The sequence below is a fragment of the Pristis pectinata genome, chromosome 21 (genome assembly GCF_009764475.1).
Source record: "Pristis pectinata isolate sPriPec2 chromosome 21, sPriPec2.1.pri, whole genome shotgun sequence".
NCBI classification, from domain to species: domain Eukaryota; kingdom Metazoa; phylum Chordata; class Chondrichthyes; order Rhinopristiformes; family Pristidae; genus Pristis; species Pristis pectinata.
The window spans coordinates 1139202-1159704 of record NC_067425.1 but is presented as its reverse complement, the minus strand read 5'-3'; the positions used below and the strand labels follow the sequence as shown (position 1 = coordinate 1159704).

At 49.9% G+C, this 20503-nt stretch overlaps 2 protein-coding genes across 3 annotated transcripts in view; one reads left to right on the top strand and one right to left on the bottom strand.

Annotated features, from left to right (window-relative positions):
- Positions 1-9443: 9443 nt before the first annotated feature.
- Positions 9444-12147, bottom strand: timm22 (translocase of inner mitochondrial membrane 22 homolog (yeast)). The gene is made up of 4 exons (XM_052035627.1): positions 11876-12147; positions 10610-10806; positions 9864-9936; positions 9444-9786 (listed from the first exon to the last, which is right to left on the bottom strand). Exons 1-4 carry the CDS (start codon positions 11931-11933, stop codon positions 9710-9712), a joined length of 405 nt encoding a protein of 134 aa, XP_051891587.1. The 5' UTR covers positions 11934-12147; the 3' UTR covers positions 9444-9709.
- A 628-nt stretch (positions 12148-12775) lies between these two features.
- LOC127581317 (collagen alpha-2(I) chain-like) overlaps positions 12776-20503 on the top strand; it is a 28710-nt gene continuing 20982 nt past the window's right edge. Inside the window, exons 1-2 of one of the 2 annotated variants that reach the window (XM_052035605.1) lie at positions 12776-13086; positions 16161-16248. The gene's annotated coding sequence lies outside the window, so the exon portion shown is untranslated. The remainder of the gene's footprint in view (positions 13087-16160; positions 16249-20503) is intronic. The other variant, XM_052035603.1, reaches the window with a different exon arrangement.

The window sequence follows — 20503 nt, the reverse complement described above, 5'->3', positions numbered from 1 at the left end:
GACCCTCAGGACAACTGATGTACAGAGGGAATGTTGAGGTGCACGTTCGTAGCTCCCTGAAAGTGGCAACACAAGTGGACTGGGTGGGAAAGAAACCCGATGGCACACTTGCCTTCATCTTCGGGGTGTTGAGTGCAACGGTTGGGAAGTCACGTTCCAGTTGTATAAAACTTTAGTTAGTTCTCATCTGCAGTTCTGGTCACCACACTATAGGGAGGCTAGGGAGGCTGTGGAGGCTTTGGAGAGGGTGCAGAAAAGGTTGACCAGGACATTGCTGGATTGGAGAGTACAAGGAGCAGTTGGACAAACTTGGATAATTTTCTCTGCAGCATCAGAGGCTGAGGGGTTCATAAAATTATGAAAAGTAAAATTATGAGAAGGTAGAGGCTTTTTCCCAGCATAGACATGTCAAATTCCAGAGGGCATAGACCAAAGGTGAGGGGGGAAAGTTTACAGGAGATTTATAAGGTAAGTTTTTTGTTTACACAGAGCGGTGGGCACCTGTAACATGCTGCCAGGGGAGGCGGTGGAAGCAGATACGACAGCAACATTTAGGAGGCTTTTAGACAGACACATGAACAGGCCGGGGATGGAGGGACACAGACCACGTTAGTGGGCTGAAGGCCTGTTCCTGTGCTGGACTGTTCTGTGACTGGTGTGCACAGATACCCAGGACTACCCCTCCACATCAGTGTGATGATTTCACAGTTCCATTCCATCTGCCATGTTCACAGCTGGTCCACACCCCAAAACCTCTTTATACCTTCTCCCCACTCACAATCTCACCTCGTTTTGTATCATCAGCAGACTTGGAGATGTGACATTTGATGGCCTCAGGCAAGTTGTTGATGTAGATGGTGAGCTGTGTTAATCAATTCTCTATCTACCTCAGTACTTTACCCCAACTCGATATGCTCTAAACTTGCTGAACTCTTGGGAAGGATCCTCACCAAAAGCCTTACAAAAATATAAATACACCACAATGCTAGTCCCCAACTTATCTATTCTACAAGTCCTGATCTCAAGAAACACCAAATGATCAGTCAGACATGATTTGCCTTTCCAAACTCCACACCGACTCTGCTCAATTCCATTTTGAGGGGCATTCTGTTATTACACTGTTCAACACAATGGCACCAACAACCACCTCGAACAAGAGAGAGCTGACAGCAGTGCCCCCTCCACCGCCCCACCACCACCATTCATTGACCAGGAACTCAGCTGGATCAGACACAGTACAGTGGCTACAAGAGCAGTTAGAGGCTGGGTAAACAGCAATAGGTGACTCACCTCCTGACAACCCAAAGCCTTTCATCATTTAGGAGGGCAAGAGTTCGAATGGAATACTCTCCACTCGCCTGGATGAGTACAGCTCCAACAACTTCCATGAAGCCTGACACCATCCAGGACACAGTAAACCTCTGAACTGGTAGCCCAAGCACTCTGCCCCCGCCCCCCACCCACCACCAGTGGTGCGGCTGCAGTGTGCACGCTGTGTCCAGGCTGCTCCACCAGAACTTCCCATCACTTCCATCATCAAGGCCAAGAGCAGCAGGTGCAAGGGAACACCACCACCTACAGGTTCCTCTCCAAGTTGCAAATATATCGCTGGTCCTTCATTGTGACTGGATCCAAATCCAGGAACTCCCTCCCAACTCCACTGTGGGAGCACCTTCACCAGAAGGACTGCAGTGGTCCCTGAAGGTGGCTCACCTTCACTTTTACAGGGGCAGTTAGGGATGGACAATAAATGCTGGCTTGGCCAATGACACCCAGATCCCAAAGGTGAAGATAAAGATACAAGCAATGTTGGAAATTCTATTTTCTCTCTCCTTCCTTCTCAGACAAGTGGGGTTACATTTACTACTGTGGCCCATGCTGGTGAGGCAAGACATAGGAAGAGAGTGAAGTTTAACATGCAACTAAGGAGATGGTGCAGGGGGGAGGGCTTCAGATTTTTGGATCATTGGGCTCTCTCCCAGGGCAGGTGGAACCTGTACAAATGGGACGGTTTGCACCTGAACTGGAGGGGGACGGGGATTTACATAAGAAACAGGAGCAGGAGTCGTCCACCTGGCCCGTAGAGCCTGCTCCACCATTCAATAACATCACGGCTGATCTGGCCGTGGACTCAGATCCACCTGCCTGCCTTTTCCCCATAACACTTAATTCCCCGACTATGCAAAAATCTATCTGTGTCTTGAATATATTTAATGAGGGAGCCTCTACTGCTTCCCTGAGCAGAGAATTCCACAGATTCACTACTGTCTGGGAAAAGCAGTTTCACCTCATCCCTGTCCTAAATCTATTCCCCTGAATCTTGAGGCAATGTCCCCTAGTTCTAGTCTCACCTACCAGTGGAAACAACCTTCCTGCCTCTATATCTATCCCTTTCATCATTTTATAAAAATAATTTCATAAAAATAATTTTAAACTAGAGTTGCAGGTGGAGTGGCTGTGGGGAAAGCAGATATTAAGCCTACAAGCAAAGACAGAAATTGACTGTTTGATGAGCATGGTGGGACTAGTGTTCTGAGATGCGTCTATTTCAATGCGAGAGTATTGTAGGTAAGGCAGATGAACTTAGAACTGAGGCAATATGGTGGAACTGAAGAATAGGAAAGGGGTGACCACATTAATGGAACTATATTACAGACCTCCCGATAGTCAGCGGGATGTAGAGGAACAAATTTGTAGAGAGACAGCAGACAGTTGCAAGAAAAATAAGGTTGTGATAGTTGGTGATTTTAACTTTCCACATATTGACTGGGGCTCCCATACTGTAAAGGGATTGGATGGGACAGAGTTTGTTAAGTGTGGTCAGGAAAGTTTCCTCAATCAATATGTAGAGGGCCCAACTATAGAGACAGTGATACTGGATCTCCTCATAGGGAATGAGACAGGAAGTGTGTGCAGGGGAACACGTTGGACCTAGTGATCATAATTCCATTAGTTTCAAGATAATCGTGGAGAAGGATAGGACTGGTCCTCGGGTTGAGGTTCTAAATTGGAGGAAGGCCAATTTTGATGGCATCAGAAGGGATCTGGCAGGTGTGGATTGGGACAGGTTGTTTTCTGGCAAAGAGATGCTTGGTAAGTGGGAGGCTTTCAAAAGTGAAATACTGAGAGTACAGAATCTGTATGTTCCTGTTAAGAGTAAAAGCCAAGGCTAACAGGTTGAGGGAACCTTGATTATCGAGGGATATTGAGGCCCTGGTAAAGAAAATGAAGGGGCTGCATATTAGGTATAGGCAGCTAGGATCAAATGAGGCAGTGGAGGAGTATAAGAAATGCAGGTATAACTGGCAGGGTACTGAAAATCTGTGCCGACCAACTGGCTGGACTGTTCAAGGACATCTTCAACATCTCACTGCTGCAGTCAGAAGGTTCCTACCTGCTTCAATAGGGCATCAATCATACCAGTGCCCAAGAAGAGCAGGGTGAGCTGCTAGGGGACCAGCTGCTAGAGAACTATCGCCTGGTAGCACTCACATCTACTGTGATGAAGTTCTTAGAGAGGTTGGTCATGGCTAGAACTAACTCCTGCCTGAGTAAGGACCTGGACCTGCTGCAATTTTCCTACCGCCACAACAGGTCTACAGCGGATGCAATCTCATTGGCTCATCACTCAGCTTTGGAACAACTAGACATCACCAAAACATACATCAGGCTGCTGTTTATCGATTACAGCTCGGTATTCAACACCATCATCCCCTCAGTGCAAGCTTCAAAACCTGGGCCTCTGTACCTCCCTCTGTAACTGGATCCTCAACTTCCTTATCGGGAGACCATAGTCAGTGCAGATCGGTAGTAACATCTCCTCCTCACTGACAATCAACACAGGTGCACCTCAACGATGTGTGCTTAGCCCACTGTTCTACTCTCTCTATACATGACTGTTTGGTTCGGCACAGCTCAAATGCCATCTATAAATTCGCTGATGACATCACTATTATTGGCAGAATCTCAGATGGTGATGAGGAGGTGTACAGGAGTGAGATAGATTGGCTGGTTGAGTGGTGTTGCATCGACAACCTCGCACTCAATGTTAGCAAGACCAAGGAATTGATTGTGGACTTCAGGAAGGGGAAGTCAGAACACACACCGGTCCTCATTGAGGGGTCAGCGATGGAAAGGGTGAGCAGCTTCAAGTTCCTGGGCATCAACATCTCAGAGGATCTATCCTGGGCCCAACACATTGATGCAATCATGAAGAAGGCACACCAGCAGCTCTACTTCATTAGGAGTTTGAGGAGATTTAGTATGTTTCTACAGATGTATGGTGGAGAGCATTCTGACTGGGTGCATCACCGCCTGGTACGGAGACTCCAATATGCAGGAATGAAAGAGGCTGCAGAGGGTTGTAGACTCAGCTCCATCACGGGCACAACCCTCCCCACCATAAAAGACATCTTCAAGAGGTGGAATCTAAAGAAGGCAGCATCCATCACTGAAGATCCTCACCACCCGGGACATGCCCTCTTCTCATTACTACCATTGGAGAGGAGGTACAGGAGCCTGAAGACCCACACTCAACAATTCAGGAACAGCTTCTTCCCCTCCGCCATCAGATTTCTGAATGTTCCATGACCCATGAACACTCCCTCGTTATTCCTCTTTTGCACTATTTTTTTGTAGCTTATAGTAATTTTTATGTCTTTAAGTCTTGCACTGTAGCTGCCACAAAACAACAAATTTCACGACATATGTCAGTGATAATAAACCTGATTCTGAAGAGAACACTTAGGAGAGAAATCAGGAGGGCAGAAAGAGGACATGAGGTTGCTCTGGCAGACAGGGTGAAGGAGAATCTCAGTGTTGGAGGGGTCTTGGGATTCTCTCATCATCTGCCACAGCAACCTCATGCTATTGCTATATCAAGAGCAAAAGGGTGCCGAGGGACAAAACTGGTCCTCTCAAAGATCAGCATGATCATCTATGTGTGGAGCCGGAGAGATGGGGGGGGGGGGGGGAGATATTTAGCGAATTTTTTGCATCCGTGTTTACTCTGGAGACACAGAGACTGTAGTAATGAGGCAAAAGAGTAGTGAGGTCAGGAACCGGATCCGGATTACGGAAGAGGAGGCACTGGCTGTCTTGAGGTGAACTAAGATGGATAAGTCCCCAGGGCCTGACGAGGTGTCCCCTTGGACCTTGTGGGAGTCTAGTGCAGAAATTGCAGGGGCCCTGGCAGAGATATTTAAAGTGTCCTTAGCCACCGGTGAGGTGCCGGAGGACTGGAGGATAGCTAATGTTGTTCAAGAAAGGCTCTAAGAATAAACTGGCAGATTATAGGCTGGTGAGCCTGACATCAGTCGTGGGTAAATTATTGGAAGGTATTCTGAGGACAGGATATATATAAGTATTTGGATAGACAGGGCCTGATTTGGGATGGTTTTCTGCGTGGTAGGTCACATTTAACCAATCTTAGAGTTTTTTTTGAGTAGGTCAATGGAGGAAAGGCGGTGGACGTTGTCCACATGGACTTTAGCAAGGCCTTTGATGAAGTTCCGCACAGGAGGCTGGTCCAGAAGGTTAAGTCACTTGGCATTCAGGATGAAGTAGCCAATTGGATTCAACACTGGCTCAGTGGGAGAAGAGAGAGCGGTAGTAGCTGGTGGTCTCTCTGACTGAAGGTCTGTGACTAGTGGTGAGCTGCAGGAATCGGTGCTGGGTCCATTGCTGTTTGTCATTGATATTAATGATTCAGATGATAATGTGGTAAACTGGATCAGTACATTTGTGGATGACACCAAGATTGGGGGCATAGTGGACAGTGAGGAAGTTATCAAAGCTTGCAGCATGATCTTGACCAGCTGGGAAAATGGGCTGAAAAATGACAAATGGAATTTAATGCAGACAGTGTGCAGTGATGCACTTTGGGAGGACAAACCAGGGTAAGACAGGGCTCTGAGGTGTGCGGTTGAACAAAGGGACCAGGGAATACAGATCCATAATTCCTTGAAAGTGGCGTCACAGGTAGATCGGGTCATAAAGAGAGTGTTTTGGCACATGGCCTTTATAAATCATGGCATGGAGTACAGTTGCGATGTTACATTTAGGTTGTATAAGACATTGGTGAGGCCGAATTTAGAGTATTGTGTGCAGTTCTGGTCACCCACCTACAGGAAAGATATCAATAAGCTTGCAATAGTGTAGAGAAAATTTACACGGATGTTGCCAGGACTTGAGGACCTGAGTTATAGGGAAAGGTTGAATAGGTTAGGACTTTATTCCCTGGAGCGCAGGAGAATGAGGGGAGATCTTATAGAGGTATACAAAATTATGAGGGGTATAGATAGGGTGAATGCATTGCAGGCTTTTCCCCCTCAGGTTGGGTGAGACTAGAACTGGAGGACATAGGTTTAGGGTGAAAGGTGAAACATTTTAGGGTAATCTGAGGGGCAAGTACTTCACTCAGAGGGTGGTGTGAGTGTGGAACGAGCTGCCAGTGGAAGTGGTGGATGCGGGTTCAATTGTAACATTTAACAGAGGTTTGGATAGGTACATGGATGGGAGGGGTTTGGAGGGATATGGTCCGGGTGCAGGTAGATGGGACTAGGCAGATCAGATTGGCATGGACTGGATGGGCTGAAAGGCCTGTTTCTGTGCTGTGATGCTTTATGACCGTCTAACCCACAGAAATAATTCTAGAATCTATAGAAAGACAGTAACTGAGGCAATCACTCACTTTAAAGCCTCCTCTTCCCATGCTCAAGGAGGTAGGTCAGCAGGTCCTTAGGATTTATCAGTTTTTATTCTCAGTGACTTCTCCATTTAATACACTAATCCCTTCAGTCCTTCACACTGACCAGACTCTTGGCTCCTGTGGTGTCAGTAGGTTTACGATCTCCTTCCATGAAGACACAAAGAAATTGCTTAATTCCTTGGGCAGGTATGGTAGTGCAGCGGTTAGCATAACGCTATTACAGCGCCAGTGACCCGGGTTCAATTCCAGCCGCTGTCTGTAAGGAGTTTGTACGTTCTCCCCATGTCTGCGTGGGTTTCCTCTGGGTGCTCCGGTTTCCTCCCATATTCCAAAGACATACGGGTTAGGAAGTTGTGGGCATGCTATATTGGTGCCGGAAGCGTGGCAACACTCATGGGCTGCCCCCAGAACACTCTACGCAAACGATGTATTTCACTGTGTGTTTCGATGTACATGTGACTGATAAAGATCTTATCTTCTTGTCTAATTCCTCTGCCATTTCCTCACAACTCCCCAATCCCCATTTGTAAACACTCAACAGTTTGTTTTTCCATAACTACAGAAGTTCTTACGATCCATTCCTATTCCTTCAGACATCTCTCTTGCTTTTCTTTATCAATTTCCTCATCCTCCTTTGCCGAGTTTTGAAGTGCTCCCAGTACTCAGGCCTGCTGATATTTCTGGCAACGTGATCAACTGCTGGAAGCCTACCTTTAACTGCTCTGCTCTGCTCTGCGCCACGTTTCCTGTCGGTTTTCTGGGCCACAGAGGACTTTTTACTTGGAAATTTTTCATTAATTTTTCAGATATTTGGTGGAAAGCCCAGAATCCTGTCTACTTTTTAACCACCTTCCCAGCAACTTTCCAAGATTTGTGCAGCCTCAGCCCAGGTCACATGAACTTAAGGGACAAAAGCAAGGGCAGGCCACACAATAAAACCACAGCTTAACTTACACCTCGATGCCCTTCTGCAGTAACCCCATCTCAGGATCCCCTTTGTACCCCCTAATCTATAGCCTCTCTCTGAATAAACTCAGCGACAGCCTCCACAGCCTTCTTGCTTCGAGAACTCCAGAGGTTGACCACCTTTCAGTCCTGAATACCTGATTCCTTATTTTGAGTCCGTGACCCTGGTTCTAGACACCCCAGCCAGGGGAAACCAGCACAGCATCTCTGTTAAGATGAATTTCGTATGTTTCAATGAGATCACTTCACTCTTCTAAACCCTAGAGAGTGTAGGTCCGCTCTGCTGCTCCTCGCGTGAAACCTTCCAATCCAAGAATCAATCTGGTGAACCATTGCTGCACCCGCCCTGTTACACGTACATCTTAGGTTGGGAGACCAGGCCTGTACACAATGTTCCCGATATGGTCTCACCACCAGCTGGTACAATTGCAACAAGACATCTCTCTTCCCTTGAGGCAAATTATGTTTTGCCTAGCTTGGTTGAGGTTTTTATACTAAATAACAGGGGTCAATGAGTGAATTGCACTGATGTTTTAATGGACTTCAAAAAGTGTGTGTTGAAGTGACTGTTAAAACTGAAGGCAGTGGAACATCACAGATACGTAAATGTCTGAATACAGAGAGAAGTGAAAGATGCTTCCATGGGCTAGAGGGAAGTGCAGAGGGGAGATTTTTGGATGTTGAAGGAATTGAGGGATACAGATGGGGTGGTGCCGGAAAGTGGTGCCAGGTGCAAAGATCAGCTGTAATGTTACTGAGTGCTAGAGTGGGTCTGAGGGGTTGAACGGCCTCCTCCTGCTCCCATTTCTTATCTCCTCACACAGGGTGTCTGTCAAGTGGGCTGCTCTGTCCTGTCTGGTGTTAAACTTCTTGGGTGTTGTTGAAGCTGCACTCCTCGATGCCAGTGGAGTGCTCCATCACACTCCTGAGCCTTGTAGATGGTGGACAGGCTTTGGGGAGTTAAGAGGTGACTTACTGACCAGAGTCCCCGTCCTTGACCTGCTCCTGTAGCCACACTGTGTACATGGCTACTGCAGGTCAGTTTCTGGTCAGTGGGAACCCTCGGGTATTGACAGCTGGAGACTCAGCGGTGGTGATGCCACTGAACGTCAGCAGAGGCTGTCAGCCACAGGGAAAGTCATCGCCAGGGTGCTCCTCAGCTCCCTCCTCCCAGTGGCTGTGGAGCTAATCCCAGGACCGCAGCTCAGTGACCACACAAGAAATGCAGAGAGACACCAGCCACAGTCCAAGATGGCAACAACTCTCCCATGCTTCCTTGCCACAATACTGCAACCCGCCTTCAATGACGAGGTGTGGCAGTGTAGGACACAGGAGAAATGAGCCAAAGGGTTGGGGGGGGGGGGGGGGGGGGGGGGGGGAGGGAATGACTGGAGAAGAGGACATCGAGAGGTGGAGAAGGAACGAGGAAGTGGTGGGGAGGCAAGGACGGTAACTGCCAGTGATGGTGATGGGCAGAGGGACGGCAGCAAGGGCAGGGTGGCGAGATGTGGAGTAGGCAGTGAGCGGTGCGATGGGGCAGGCAGGGGAAGAGGAGGTACCAGGGATAAGGTAGGGTGGATGGAGCATCAATGAGGAAGGGCAAGAAGAGCAGAAAGGGATGGGGGGGGGGGAAGACACACAGACACACAGAAAAGGGTGGAGGCAGGTGGGGCCTGTTAACAGGAGCAGGAAGTGGTTCAAACCTCAGAGTCTATTGCATCGTCTGGTCAGGAACTGTTGGTGACTCTATGAATAAACAACCACTCTCTGCACACACTGCAGTGCTTTATTGGACTCCTCTCAACGGAAACAGGATGTACAGTAGCGAATGACCGAGCCCTGGTGATGGTGTGGGCACTGCTTATGTGCTGCCAGCCCCATCCAGTTAACCATTTCCACTTGCCAACTGCAGGTCCAAGCTGGAACTGTCTGCTGTCATCAATCCATTGGCTGCGTGTCCAGACCCACAGCTTGTGTCCCACTCCGTCTGTGGCAGTGACAGCCCGTGGTCCTGCCCGCTCACTCCCAACGACCTCAGCGCAGGTAGTAATCGATGACTGCAGAGAAAGCAGCAAAGCCCGCACATCCAACTGCGCCCGCTTTTAGACCAGCTGCCAGGACAGAAGAGGAGGTTAGAAGCAGTGGTGTGCTGGAGACAAAGCCATCCTGAGGGAGGGGCTCTACTCACCCCGGAATCCAATCACACCTCCCGTCACACAGCCACTCAGCACGCTGTTCTTCCAGTCCGACTTTCCACGGTACTTGCAAGAAATCACGGAGAAATGATTACAAGCACTTCAATTCCAGCCTCAATTCATAAAACAACAAAAACACATTAAAGTGACCAACTGGAAGGAGACCATTCTTCCCAACCAGCCTGTTCTAGCCCTTTATTCTCATACAAACAAACAGACCTAATCACATTCCACCTCCCTCTTCCGATGCCCACTTACGCCCGATCTAATTGTGAATGCTCACACCATTTCGGCATCAACCACCAGCAGTGGAGTGAGCCTAACTCACTGACAATTCTGTCTGACTAGGGTGAAGCCCCCACCCAATCTCCGTCTGCCTCCTTAAAGACCAGAAAGTCTGTTCAATCTCCTCCACCAATTAAAATACAAGAGCCATAACCCTACAAGGAGCCTTCCTCCAAATCCACCTTTCCAAAGCTTCTCTCATCAATTTCTTGGCCACCGTGGAACATGGTAGTACATTGGTATTGGTTTATTATTGTCACATGTACTAAGGTACAGTGAAAAACTTGTCTTGCATACCCATTGTACAGATCAATTCATTACACAGTGCATTGAGGTAGTACAGGGTAAAACAATAACAGAATGCAGAATGAAGTGTTACAGTTACAAAGTGCAGTGCAGGCAGACAATAAAGTGCAAGGACACCACTAATTCACCAAGAAACTCACAAACCTACCGACTCAATGATGCATTCTGTACAAGAGAACATGGCGCCGACAATAGCAAAGTTCTTGGCGTATGACATCCCACGCTGGCCCATATCCTTCAGAACTTCCTTCGCAGTTGGTGTTCTCAGAGGATCCTTGGGGTCGAAGCCAACGTTGGTGTCGATACCAGCGGTGAATATGCCAAATGCCCCACCCAACACAAAGCCTGAGGGAGAGACATCAAACAGTCCAGAGAGGGAATCCAACACCAGCAGAGATTGAGGGAGGGTAAGGGACAAAGTAGAGAGTGTGGGACAGGACACGGGGGGGGGGGGGTTACGAAGGGAGAGTTGGTAGGAGGGGGGGAGATGGGGAGGGGGGGAGAGAGGGGAGGGAGGGGGGGGGGGGGGGAGGGAGGGAGAGCGGGGAGGGGAGGGAGGGAGAGCGGGGAGGGGAGGGAGAGCGGGGGGGGGAGCGGGGGGGGGAGAGAGGGGGAGAGCGGGGGAGAGAGGGGAGGGGAGAGAGGGGAGAGCGGGGAGAGAGGGGAGGGGGGGAGAGAGGGGAGGGGGGGAGAGAGGGGAGGGGGGGAGAGAGGGGAGGGGGGGAGAGAGGGGAGGGGGGGAGAGGGGGGAGGGGGGAGAGGGGAGAGGGGGGAGGGGGAGAGGGGGGAGAGGGGGGAGAGGGGGGAGAGGGAGGGGGGAGTGAGAGGGAGGGGGGAGAGGGGAGGGGGAAGAGGGGAGGGGGAAGAGGGGAGGGGGAAGAGAGGGGAGAGGGGAGGGGGGAGAGGGGAGAGGGGAGGGGGGAGAGGGGAGGGGGGAGAGGGAGCGGGGGAGAGGGGAGGGGGGAGAGGGGAGGGGGGGAGAGGGAGGGAGGGGGGAGAGGGAGGGGAGGTGGGGTCAGGGGGAGGGGAGGGGGAGGGGAGGGGGAGGGGGGGAGGTGGGGAGGGGAGGGTGGGGGGGGAGAGGGAGGGAGGGGGAGAGGGAGGGGGGAGAGGGAGGGGGAGGGGGAGGGGGGAGGGGGGAGGGGGAGGGAGGGGAGGGGAGGGGGAGAGGGAGGGGGAGGGGAAGGGGGAGGGGGAGGGGAGGGAGGGGAAGGGGGAGGGGGGGAGGGGAAGGGGGGGAGGGGGGGACGGGCGGCAGGGACAGACCCCCAGCCCCGGCTCTGAAGGTGTTTAGGACCCGCCCAGGATGCGGGTGTCAGGAAATCCTCACCCGGCCCATCCGTGACCTCTCACCCTCGATTTGGTCTCCTGACCCCTCAGCCCCCGATATGCCCTCCCACCCTTGACCTCTGACCTCCCACACAGGCCAGCGCCGCCTTGAAGCCGCAGCTCTCCATCGCCCGCTCCACCATTTTCTGCTCCTCCGACTTGTTCGGTGCGGGGAAGCCGCCGAGCGCGGCCGGGCTGATGAGGCCGAGGCTGCCGCCGCTCCCCCACCAGCTGCTGCAGAAGCTGCGAGTAGACGAGGCGGCCGGGCGGCTCCGGCGACTCCGGGGAGACGGCGGCTCCTCCGCTGGGGCCGCGCCGCCGCCATGGCCCGGCCGCTGCGTCCTCGCGTCATGCGCTCGTCATCGCGTCTCACGTCACCGCGCTCGTCATCGCGTCACCGCGCCGTCTCATGGGGAAAGCGCCGCCATCCGGTTGAATGTGGAGCTGCAGCGTGTGACCCGTTGAGGGAGCGCCGCACTGTGGGGGGGCAGTGAGGGAGCGCCGCACTGTGGGGGGGACAGTGAGGGAGCCCCGCACTGTGGGGGGGGTGAGGGAGCGCCGCACTGTGGGGGGGGCAGTGAGGGAGCGCCGCCTGTGTGGGGGGGGCAGTGAGGGAGCCCCGCACTGTGGGGGGGACAGTGAGGGAGCCCCGCACTGTGGGGGGGGTGAGGGAGCCCCGCACTGTGGGGGGGGCAGTGAGGGAGCCCGCACTGTGTGGGGGGGGGGGTGAGGGAGCGCCGCACTGTGTGGGGGGGGGTGAGGGAGCGCCGCACTGTGGGGGGGGGGGGTGAGGGAGCGCCGCACTGTGGGGGGGGTGAGGGAGCCCCGCAATGTTGGGGTGGGGGGGGAGATATCTTGCCAGAAACACGGGTCTCTTGGGGTGGGGCCGCAGCGATTGACCAGGTTCTGGGGCCCACGTCCTTGGGTGAGCGGATGAGGGGGGACACCTGGCCTCTCGGGGCCAGAGGGTGGGGTCTGTGTGGTCACCCACTGCACATTCCAGTTTAGGGTGTTCCTGAAAGGAGGTCGAGTACAAGGCTTGGTGGTTAGGCTGGCCTGTGCTTTGGGACCCACTGGTGCCTTGGACTGGGGTCTCGTGTGACAGATCAGTGTGAAGGAGTGGGGTGAGGGGGAGTGCAGGGTAGGGCAGACAGTAGGGCTACTGCCTCACAGCTCCAGAGACCCAGGTTCCCTCCTGAGCTCTGTTGCTCTCTGTGTGGAGTTTGCACATTCTCATCTTCATCTTCTGGGTTCCCCGGCTGCTCGGGTTTCCTCCCACATCCCAAAGACATGCAGGTGGTAGGTTAATTGGCCGCTATAATTTGCCTCAGTGGGTGGTAGAATCTGGGGGGCGTTGATGAGAATTGAGGGAGAATAAAAATTGGATTAATGTAGGATTGGTGTAAACCAGGTGGTTGATGGTTGGCGCAGACTCAGTGCGGTGAAGGGCCTCTTTCTGTGCTGTATCACTCTCTGACACTGGGTGCAGATACTGGAAATCTGACAAAGGACAGGAAATTAGAGCTGTAAGTGACAAGGATATAACTGAACCAGCTGTAATGGTGTATCGGGTGAGTCATGCAGGGGAGGAGAGATGATCCCTCCATCTGTGTGCTGAGGAACGAAGCAGGTATCAGATTATTTTGGATTCAGTATTGTGCAATGAGAAAGAGTTAATTGATAGTGTGGGACTTTAGGGAACGGTAGTCATAATATGATAAGAGTTTTATCTAAAGGTTAACAGTGATTGAGTTCAGTCTGGTTCTGAAATCCAAACGAAGTAATGAAGACATAAGGTGTGACATGGATTTAGTAGACTGGGAAGCTACATTAAAATATGACAGTAAACAAGCCATGAATAACGTTTAAAGAATTAACACATGGTATCTCCCTTAAAGGCACAGAATCCCAACAGGAAAAGTGGTTCAGCCAGGCTCATCACAAGTAGTTAAAGATAGTATTTGATCGAAAGAAAGATCTTGTAATGTTGCCAAAAAAAGAAAATTCCAGAATTCAACAAAAGGGGACCAAAGCTTGATAAAGAAATCAGCATTAGTGAAAATACAAAACTGCAGAAATTAATTGGACTAAAAGCTGATAAAATCTCAGGAGCCGATGACCTCCATCTGAGGGTTTTGAAGGATGTGGCTGTGGAGATAGTAGGTGCACAGGTTGTCATCTTCCACAGATCCTAGAATGGTTTCAAACAGACTGAAGATCAAACGTGACCTCGCCGTACAAGGAAGGAGGAGCAAGAAAACTGGGAACCACAAACCAAACTTGCCTGATGGCAGCAGTAGGGAAAATGCCAGAATGTTTAATTAAGTTATAGCAGGGCATGGAAAATAATAACAGGACTGGGCAGAGTCACATGGATTCATAAAATGAACTTGCCATTTGACAAATCTGTCAGAAATATTTGAAGTTGTAACTTGCTGAACAGATGGAGAAGAATGAGCTGGTGTGGTGTGTTTGGACCTCAGGAAGGCCTTCAGTGAAGTGCTACAGATGAGATTATTTTGGCTATCATGCAGAGGTTAATATACTGAGTAGATTCAGGATTGATTAATGGTGAGAAAACAGAGAGCAGGAGTTCTGATCAGGAGGCTGTGACCAGTGGGGGTGCCACAGAGGTTGGTGCTGGGGCCCCCGCTGTTCACAATCCATTTTAATAATTTGGATGAAGTGATCAAGTGTAATGTGTCCGAGTTTGTTGACGCTACAAAGCAAGGTAGCAGTGAAAGGGATGCAGAGAATCTGCAAGAGACAGTGACAGGATAAGTGACTGGGCAAGGACATGGGAGGTGGAACAAAATGTGACAGCGTGCGCTCAGGTAGAAACACAGAACACTCCCCAAATGGTGAGACATTGGAGGTTTAGAAGATCAGGGCCCTGGCTGTCCTTGTATGTAAATCACTGGCAGTTAAGGTGCAGGTACACAAAGCAATTAGGAAGGCAAATGCATGCTGGGCTTTATTGCGAGAGGATTTGAAGAGTTCGACTGTGTGGGGCCCAGTGAGACTGGAGCTGGCTCAGTTTTGTCTTTTCTTCAGTACAGACTGGTGTGCTGGGCACGTCCCATGGTCTTACACAGATCTGATCCTAACCATTGCTCAATGACAATATGAAATAATTGGGTCTCTCCTTCCTTGCCCTGCATCCACCTCTGTTGGTGCTGTTGTGATCAAGGGTCCTGCACAGGAAGCGTTGACCATTTCTCTTTCCACAGATGCAGACGTTCCAGCGTTTTCTGGTTTTGTTTCAGGTTTCCAGCATCTGCAGATTTTTTTGGTTTTCATTTACCTGGAATGTCCTGTCCGGATCTGGTCACCCCCTGGGCCTGTACCCGTTGGGCCTGTATTCCCCAGCCTGTACCCCCTGGGCCTGTACTCCCTGGACATAGAGGTTGGTTTCAATAAAGCTAAAATCCCAAAGGCCCTGACAGGTCAGATGCAGGTTTGCTGTGCCCCATGGCCGGGGTGTGTAAAGCCAGGGCATAGTCTCAAAATAAGCTGCCAGTCATTGAGGAGAGAGGAGGAGGAAGGTCTTCTCTCCGAGGGTGGTGAAGCCAGTAGACTGTGCAGGGTGAGCGATGGAGAACATTGGAAGCAGCGAATCAGTGCAGGAAAGTAGTGCTGAGTTAAATCATGTTAAATTGGAGCAGGGCTAATTATGAAGGCATAAGGCAGGAACTAGGTAGAGTAAACTGGGAAAACCTTTTTGCTGGTAAGTCCACGTCGAGCACGTGGAAAGTGTTTAAGGATCAAATACACAGAGTACAGGATAGCTATGTCCCGGTTAGAAGGAAGGACATGAATGGGAAAATAAGGGAACCTTCAATGTCCAGAGAAGTTAGTCAAGAAGAAAAAGGACAAGTATGTAGAGCTTCAGAAGTTAGGATCAGACAGAACACGTGAGGACAATAAAGAAGTTAGAAATGAACTCCAGAAAGGAATTAGGAAAGCCAGGAGGGGCCATGAAAAGTCCTGAGCAAGTAGGATTAAGGAGAATCCAAAGGCATTCTATACCTACGTCAGGAATAAGCGGATAACGAGAGAAAGGGTAGGACCACTTCAGGATAAAGAAGGGAATCTATGTTTGGATGCAGAGGATGTGGGTGAGGTTCTGAATGAGCATTTCTCTTCAGTATTTACCCAGGAAAGGGACATGCAGGACGCAGAAATCGGAACTGAGGGCAGAAACATGTTAGGGCATTTAGAGGTCAAGGAGGAGGTAGTGTTAGGTCTCCTAAACAGGATTCAGTGGATAAGTCCCCGGGACCCGATGGGATATACCCCAGGTTACTGAGGGAGGCGAGAGAGGAAATTGCTGCGTCCTTGACCAGTATCTTTGTGTCCTCTTTGACCAGGGATGAGGTCCCAGAGGACTGGCAAGTGGCTAATGTTGTTCCTCTATTTAAGAAAGGAACAAGGGAAAATCCGGGCAACTATAGACCGGTGAGTCTCACATCAGTTGTAGGGAAATTGCTGAAGAAAATTCTTTGAGATAACATATATGAGTATCTGGAATCCAATGGCTTGATTAGGGAAGGCCAGCATGGCTTTGTGCGGGGCAAGTCGTATCTTACTAACCTGGTTGAATTTTTTTGAAAATGTGACGAGGGAGATTGATGAAGGTAGAGCTGTGGATGTCATCTATATGGACTTCAGGAAGGCACTTGACAAGGTCCCACATAATCGGTTAATCAAGAAAGTTGGGATGCATGGGGTCAATGGAGAATTAGCTGTGTGGATCCAGAACTGGCTTGCCCGGAGAAGACAGAGGGTGGTGGTTGAAGGGACTTTTTCGGGCTGGAGCCTGTGAGTACTGGTGTCCCGCAGGGATCTGTACTGGGACGTCTGCTGTTTGTGATGTACGTAAACAACATGGATGAGTATGTTGATGGGTGAGTTAGTAAGTTTGCAGATGATACCAAGATAGGCAGAGTTGTGAATAGTGTAGAAGACTGGCGACGGACGCAGCGTGATATAGATCAGCTGCAGATGTGGGCAGAGAAATGGCAGATGGAGTTTAACCCGGATAAATGTGAGGTGTTGCACCTTGGTAGGACTAATGTCAAGAGGCAGTACACTCCTAAGGGCAAGACCCTTAACAGTGTTGAAGAGCAGAGGGACCTCGGGGTGCAAGTCCATGGATCAATGAAAGTGGCTAAACAGGTAGATCGGGTGGTAAAGAAGGCTTATGGAATCCTTGCTTTTATTAATCGAGGTATTGAGTGTAGGAGTCAAGAAGTTATGATGCATCTCTATAGAACTCTGGTTAAGCCACATTTAGAGTCTTGCGTGCAATTCTGGTTACCTCACTATGGGAAGGATGTCGAGGCTTTAGAGAGGGTGCAGAGGAGGTTTACTAGGATGCTGCCTGGATTAGAGGGCATGTGCTATCAGGAGAGGCTGGGCAAACTTGGGCTCTTTTCTCTGGAGCGGCGGAGGCTGAGGGGGGATCTGTTGGAGGTGTGTAAAATTATGAGGTACATAGATTGGGTGGATAAGCAATATGTTTTTCCCATTAATGAGCGATCTAATACCAGAGGGCATGCATTTAAGGTGAGAGGGGGTAGGTTCAGAACAGACGTGAGGAGAATTTTTTTTACTGAGAGAGAGGTGGATGCCTGGAATGTGTTGTCTGATAGGGTGGTGGAGGCAAATTCATGGGGGCTTTGAAGAGGGTCTTGGATGGGCACATGAATGAGACGAAAATGGAGGGATATGCACATTCTGCGGGTAGGAGGGATTAGCTACGTCGGCACAACATTGTGGGCTGAAGTGCCTGTTCTGTGCTGTACTGTTCTATGTTCTATGATACACATGTATCAACAAGGAGCAGGAGCAGGCTGTTTGGCCCCTTGAGCCTAACGCAGCACGCAGTAAGATCATGGCTGATCTGATTGCAACCTTGACTCTGCATTCCTACCCACCTTTCACCCCTTCCTCGCCAAGGATATTGTCAACCTCTGCCTTTAAAATATCCAAAAACTCTGCTTACACTGCCCTTTAGCAAGGAGAGTTCCACAGACTCACCAACCTCTGAGAGACACTATTTCACCTCATTTTACTTAAAATGGGTGAACTCTTGGTTTAAATCCCAGGTTCTGGATTTTTTTACAAGAGGAAACATCCTCTCCACATCCACCCTGTCTGGGGTGATTCCTGACCCTGGGAGTATTTGGGCTCATGCACTTGATTGTTAATCAGATGGAAAGGAGAGCTGGACGCTGTTGCGAAGAAAAGTTTAGGCCACCTGAGGATCAGGAAGCTCAGACTGCAGCAAAGGATGACTAAAACATGATAAAGATGGAGGAGATGGAGTATCGGGGCAGTGAATAACAGAAGTGTATTACTGTTGCACAGATTCGACATAGTTTTATGGAAGAGAGATTGTGTCTGACAAATTTGCAAGGATGTAGAACTCAGGGTGAATAAGGGGGAACCGGAAGACAGGTATTTGTATTTCCAGAAGGCATTCAATAAGGTGCCACATAAAAGGTTACTGCATCAGGAAAGAGTGGATGGGTTTGAATTAGAATCAGGATTATTATCACTGACGTATGTCATGAAATTTGTTGTTTGTGGCAGCAGTACAGTGCAGGACATAAAGACATAAAAATTACTATAAGGGAGGTGTATATTGGTACGGACAGAGTCGGGATAAATGGGTCATTTTCTGATTGGCAGATGGTAACTAGTGAGGTGGCACAGGGATCAGTACCAGGGTCTCAACCATCTACAGTTTATGTTGGTGTCTAGGTGAAAGGGCAAAGTGTACTGTGGCCAGACTTGATGATGATATGCAGACAGGTTGGTCAGCGGGTTGTGAGGACACACAGAACCTGCAGGGGGATAGAGACGGGTTCAGTGAGGGGGCACAGAGTTGGCAGGTGGAGGAAATATGGGAAAATGTGAGGTTCTGCACTTGAGAGGGAAGAATGAATTAAGGGATCATTCTGAGGCAGGGTGTGATTGCAAAACAAAGCAAAATAAAGTACCGAAATTGCTGAGAATTCCAACTACTTCCAGCATTTTTGGTTTTGTTTCAGATTTCTGGCATCTGCAGCTTTTTAGTTTTCACTCAGGTTACAGAATATTGAGATGCGGGGGATCTGGGTGCTAGTGAATGAAGCTCAGCATGCAGCTACACCACATAACTACGGAGGTGGGGAAGTTTTGCTGCAAGTTTATTGGGCGCTGGTGAGGCTGTACCTGGAGTATTACATGTGGTCTTAGCACCGTATTAAAGGAAGGATATTCTTGCTTTGGAGGCAGTGCAGAGAAGGTTCACTGGGTTGTGTCCCAGCAGAAGGGGTTAACATATGAAGGGAAGTTGGATTGTGTTGTATTGCAGATTCTGATGGAGAGTGATGGGGGGACGCTGGGAGGGTGGTTCCCCTGGTGATGGTATCTGGAACCAGTGGACACAGTTGCAGAATATAGGATTTCCCATTTCAGTTAGAGGTGTGGACTTCCTCCTGAGGATAATGATTCTTTGAAATTCGCTCCTTCAGAGAGCTTGGAGGCAGGGTCATTGAATATATTCAAGTCAAAGATTGACAAGTATTTGTGGGACAAGGGGTAAGGGGAAAGCATGAAAAGCCTTGTTGTGCAGTACAGTGACACGGCAGTTAGCACCGCTGCCTCACAGCTCCAGGGTCCTAGGTTCAATCCTGACCTCCTGTCCATACTGTGTGGAGTTTACAAGTTCTCCCTCTGACTGCGTGGGTTTCCCCAGATACTCTGGCTTCCTCCCACATCCCAAAGATGTGATGGTAGGTTGATTGACTGCTGTAAAGTATCCCTTAGTGTAGGGAAGTGGCAAAGGAATTAAAGTGGAGTTGGTGGGGATATGAGGGAGAATAAGTTGCAAGGCTGCCGAGAAACAAGGAGAGGCGGAATAGAACTGATGGGATTGTTCTACTGGGAGCCGGCGATGAAATGACTGGTATTATTATTGGCTTACTATTGTTACTTGTACTGAGGTACAGTGAAAAACTTGTCTTGCATACCGATCATACAGAGCAATTCATTACACAGTGCATTGAGGTAGTACAGGGTAGAAACAATAACAGAATGCAGAGTAAGGTGTCACAGGTACAGGGAAGTGCATTGCTGGTGGACAATAAGGTGCAAGGTCATAACAAGGTAGATGTAAGGTCAAGAGTCCATCTCATCATATAAGGGAAACCGTTCAATATTCTTATAACAGTGGGATAGAAGCTGTCCTTGAGCCTGGTGGTACGTGCCCTCAGGCTCCTGTGTCTTCTGCTGATGGGAGAGGGGAGAATAGAGAATGATCCGGTTGGGGTGGGTCTTTGATTAGCTGGCTGCTTCACCAAGGCAGCGAGAGTATAGACAGAGTCCATAGTGGGGAGGCTGGTGTCCGTGATGTGCTGGGCTGTGTCCAAAACTCTCTGCAGCTTCTTGCGGTCCTGGGCAGAGCAGTTGCCATACCAAGCCATGATACATCCAGATAGGATGCTTTCTATGGTGCATCGGTAAAAGTTGATGAGAGTCAAAGGGGACAAATCAAATTTCTTTAGCCTCCTGAGGAAGTAGAGGCACTGGTGAGCTTTCTTGGCCGTGGCATCTACGTGATTTGACCAGGACAGGTTGTTGGTGATGTTCACTCCCAGGAACTTGAAGCTCTCAACCCTCTCGACCTCAGCACCATTGATGTAGACAGGTGCATGTACACCGC

Excerpts from the sequence above, each read along its gene's own strand:
- timm22 (XM_052035627.1), bottom strand. The coding sequence starts at position 11,933 with ATGGTGGAGCGGGCGATGGAGAGCTGCGGCTTCAAGGCGGCGCTGGCC. Across the intron at positions 10,807-11,875 it reads GGCGCTGGCCTGTGTGGGAG|GCTTTGTGTTGGGTGGGGCA; the intron begins GTCAGAGGTCAA and ends TCTCTCCCTCAG. Across the intron at positions 9,937-10,609 it reads CAGAATGCATCATTGAGTCG|TACCGTGGAAAGTCGGACTG; the intron begins GTAGGTTTGTGA and ends ATTTCTTGCAAG.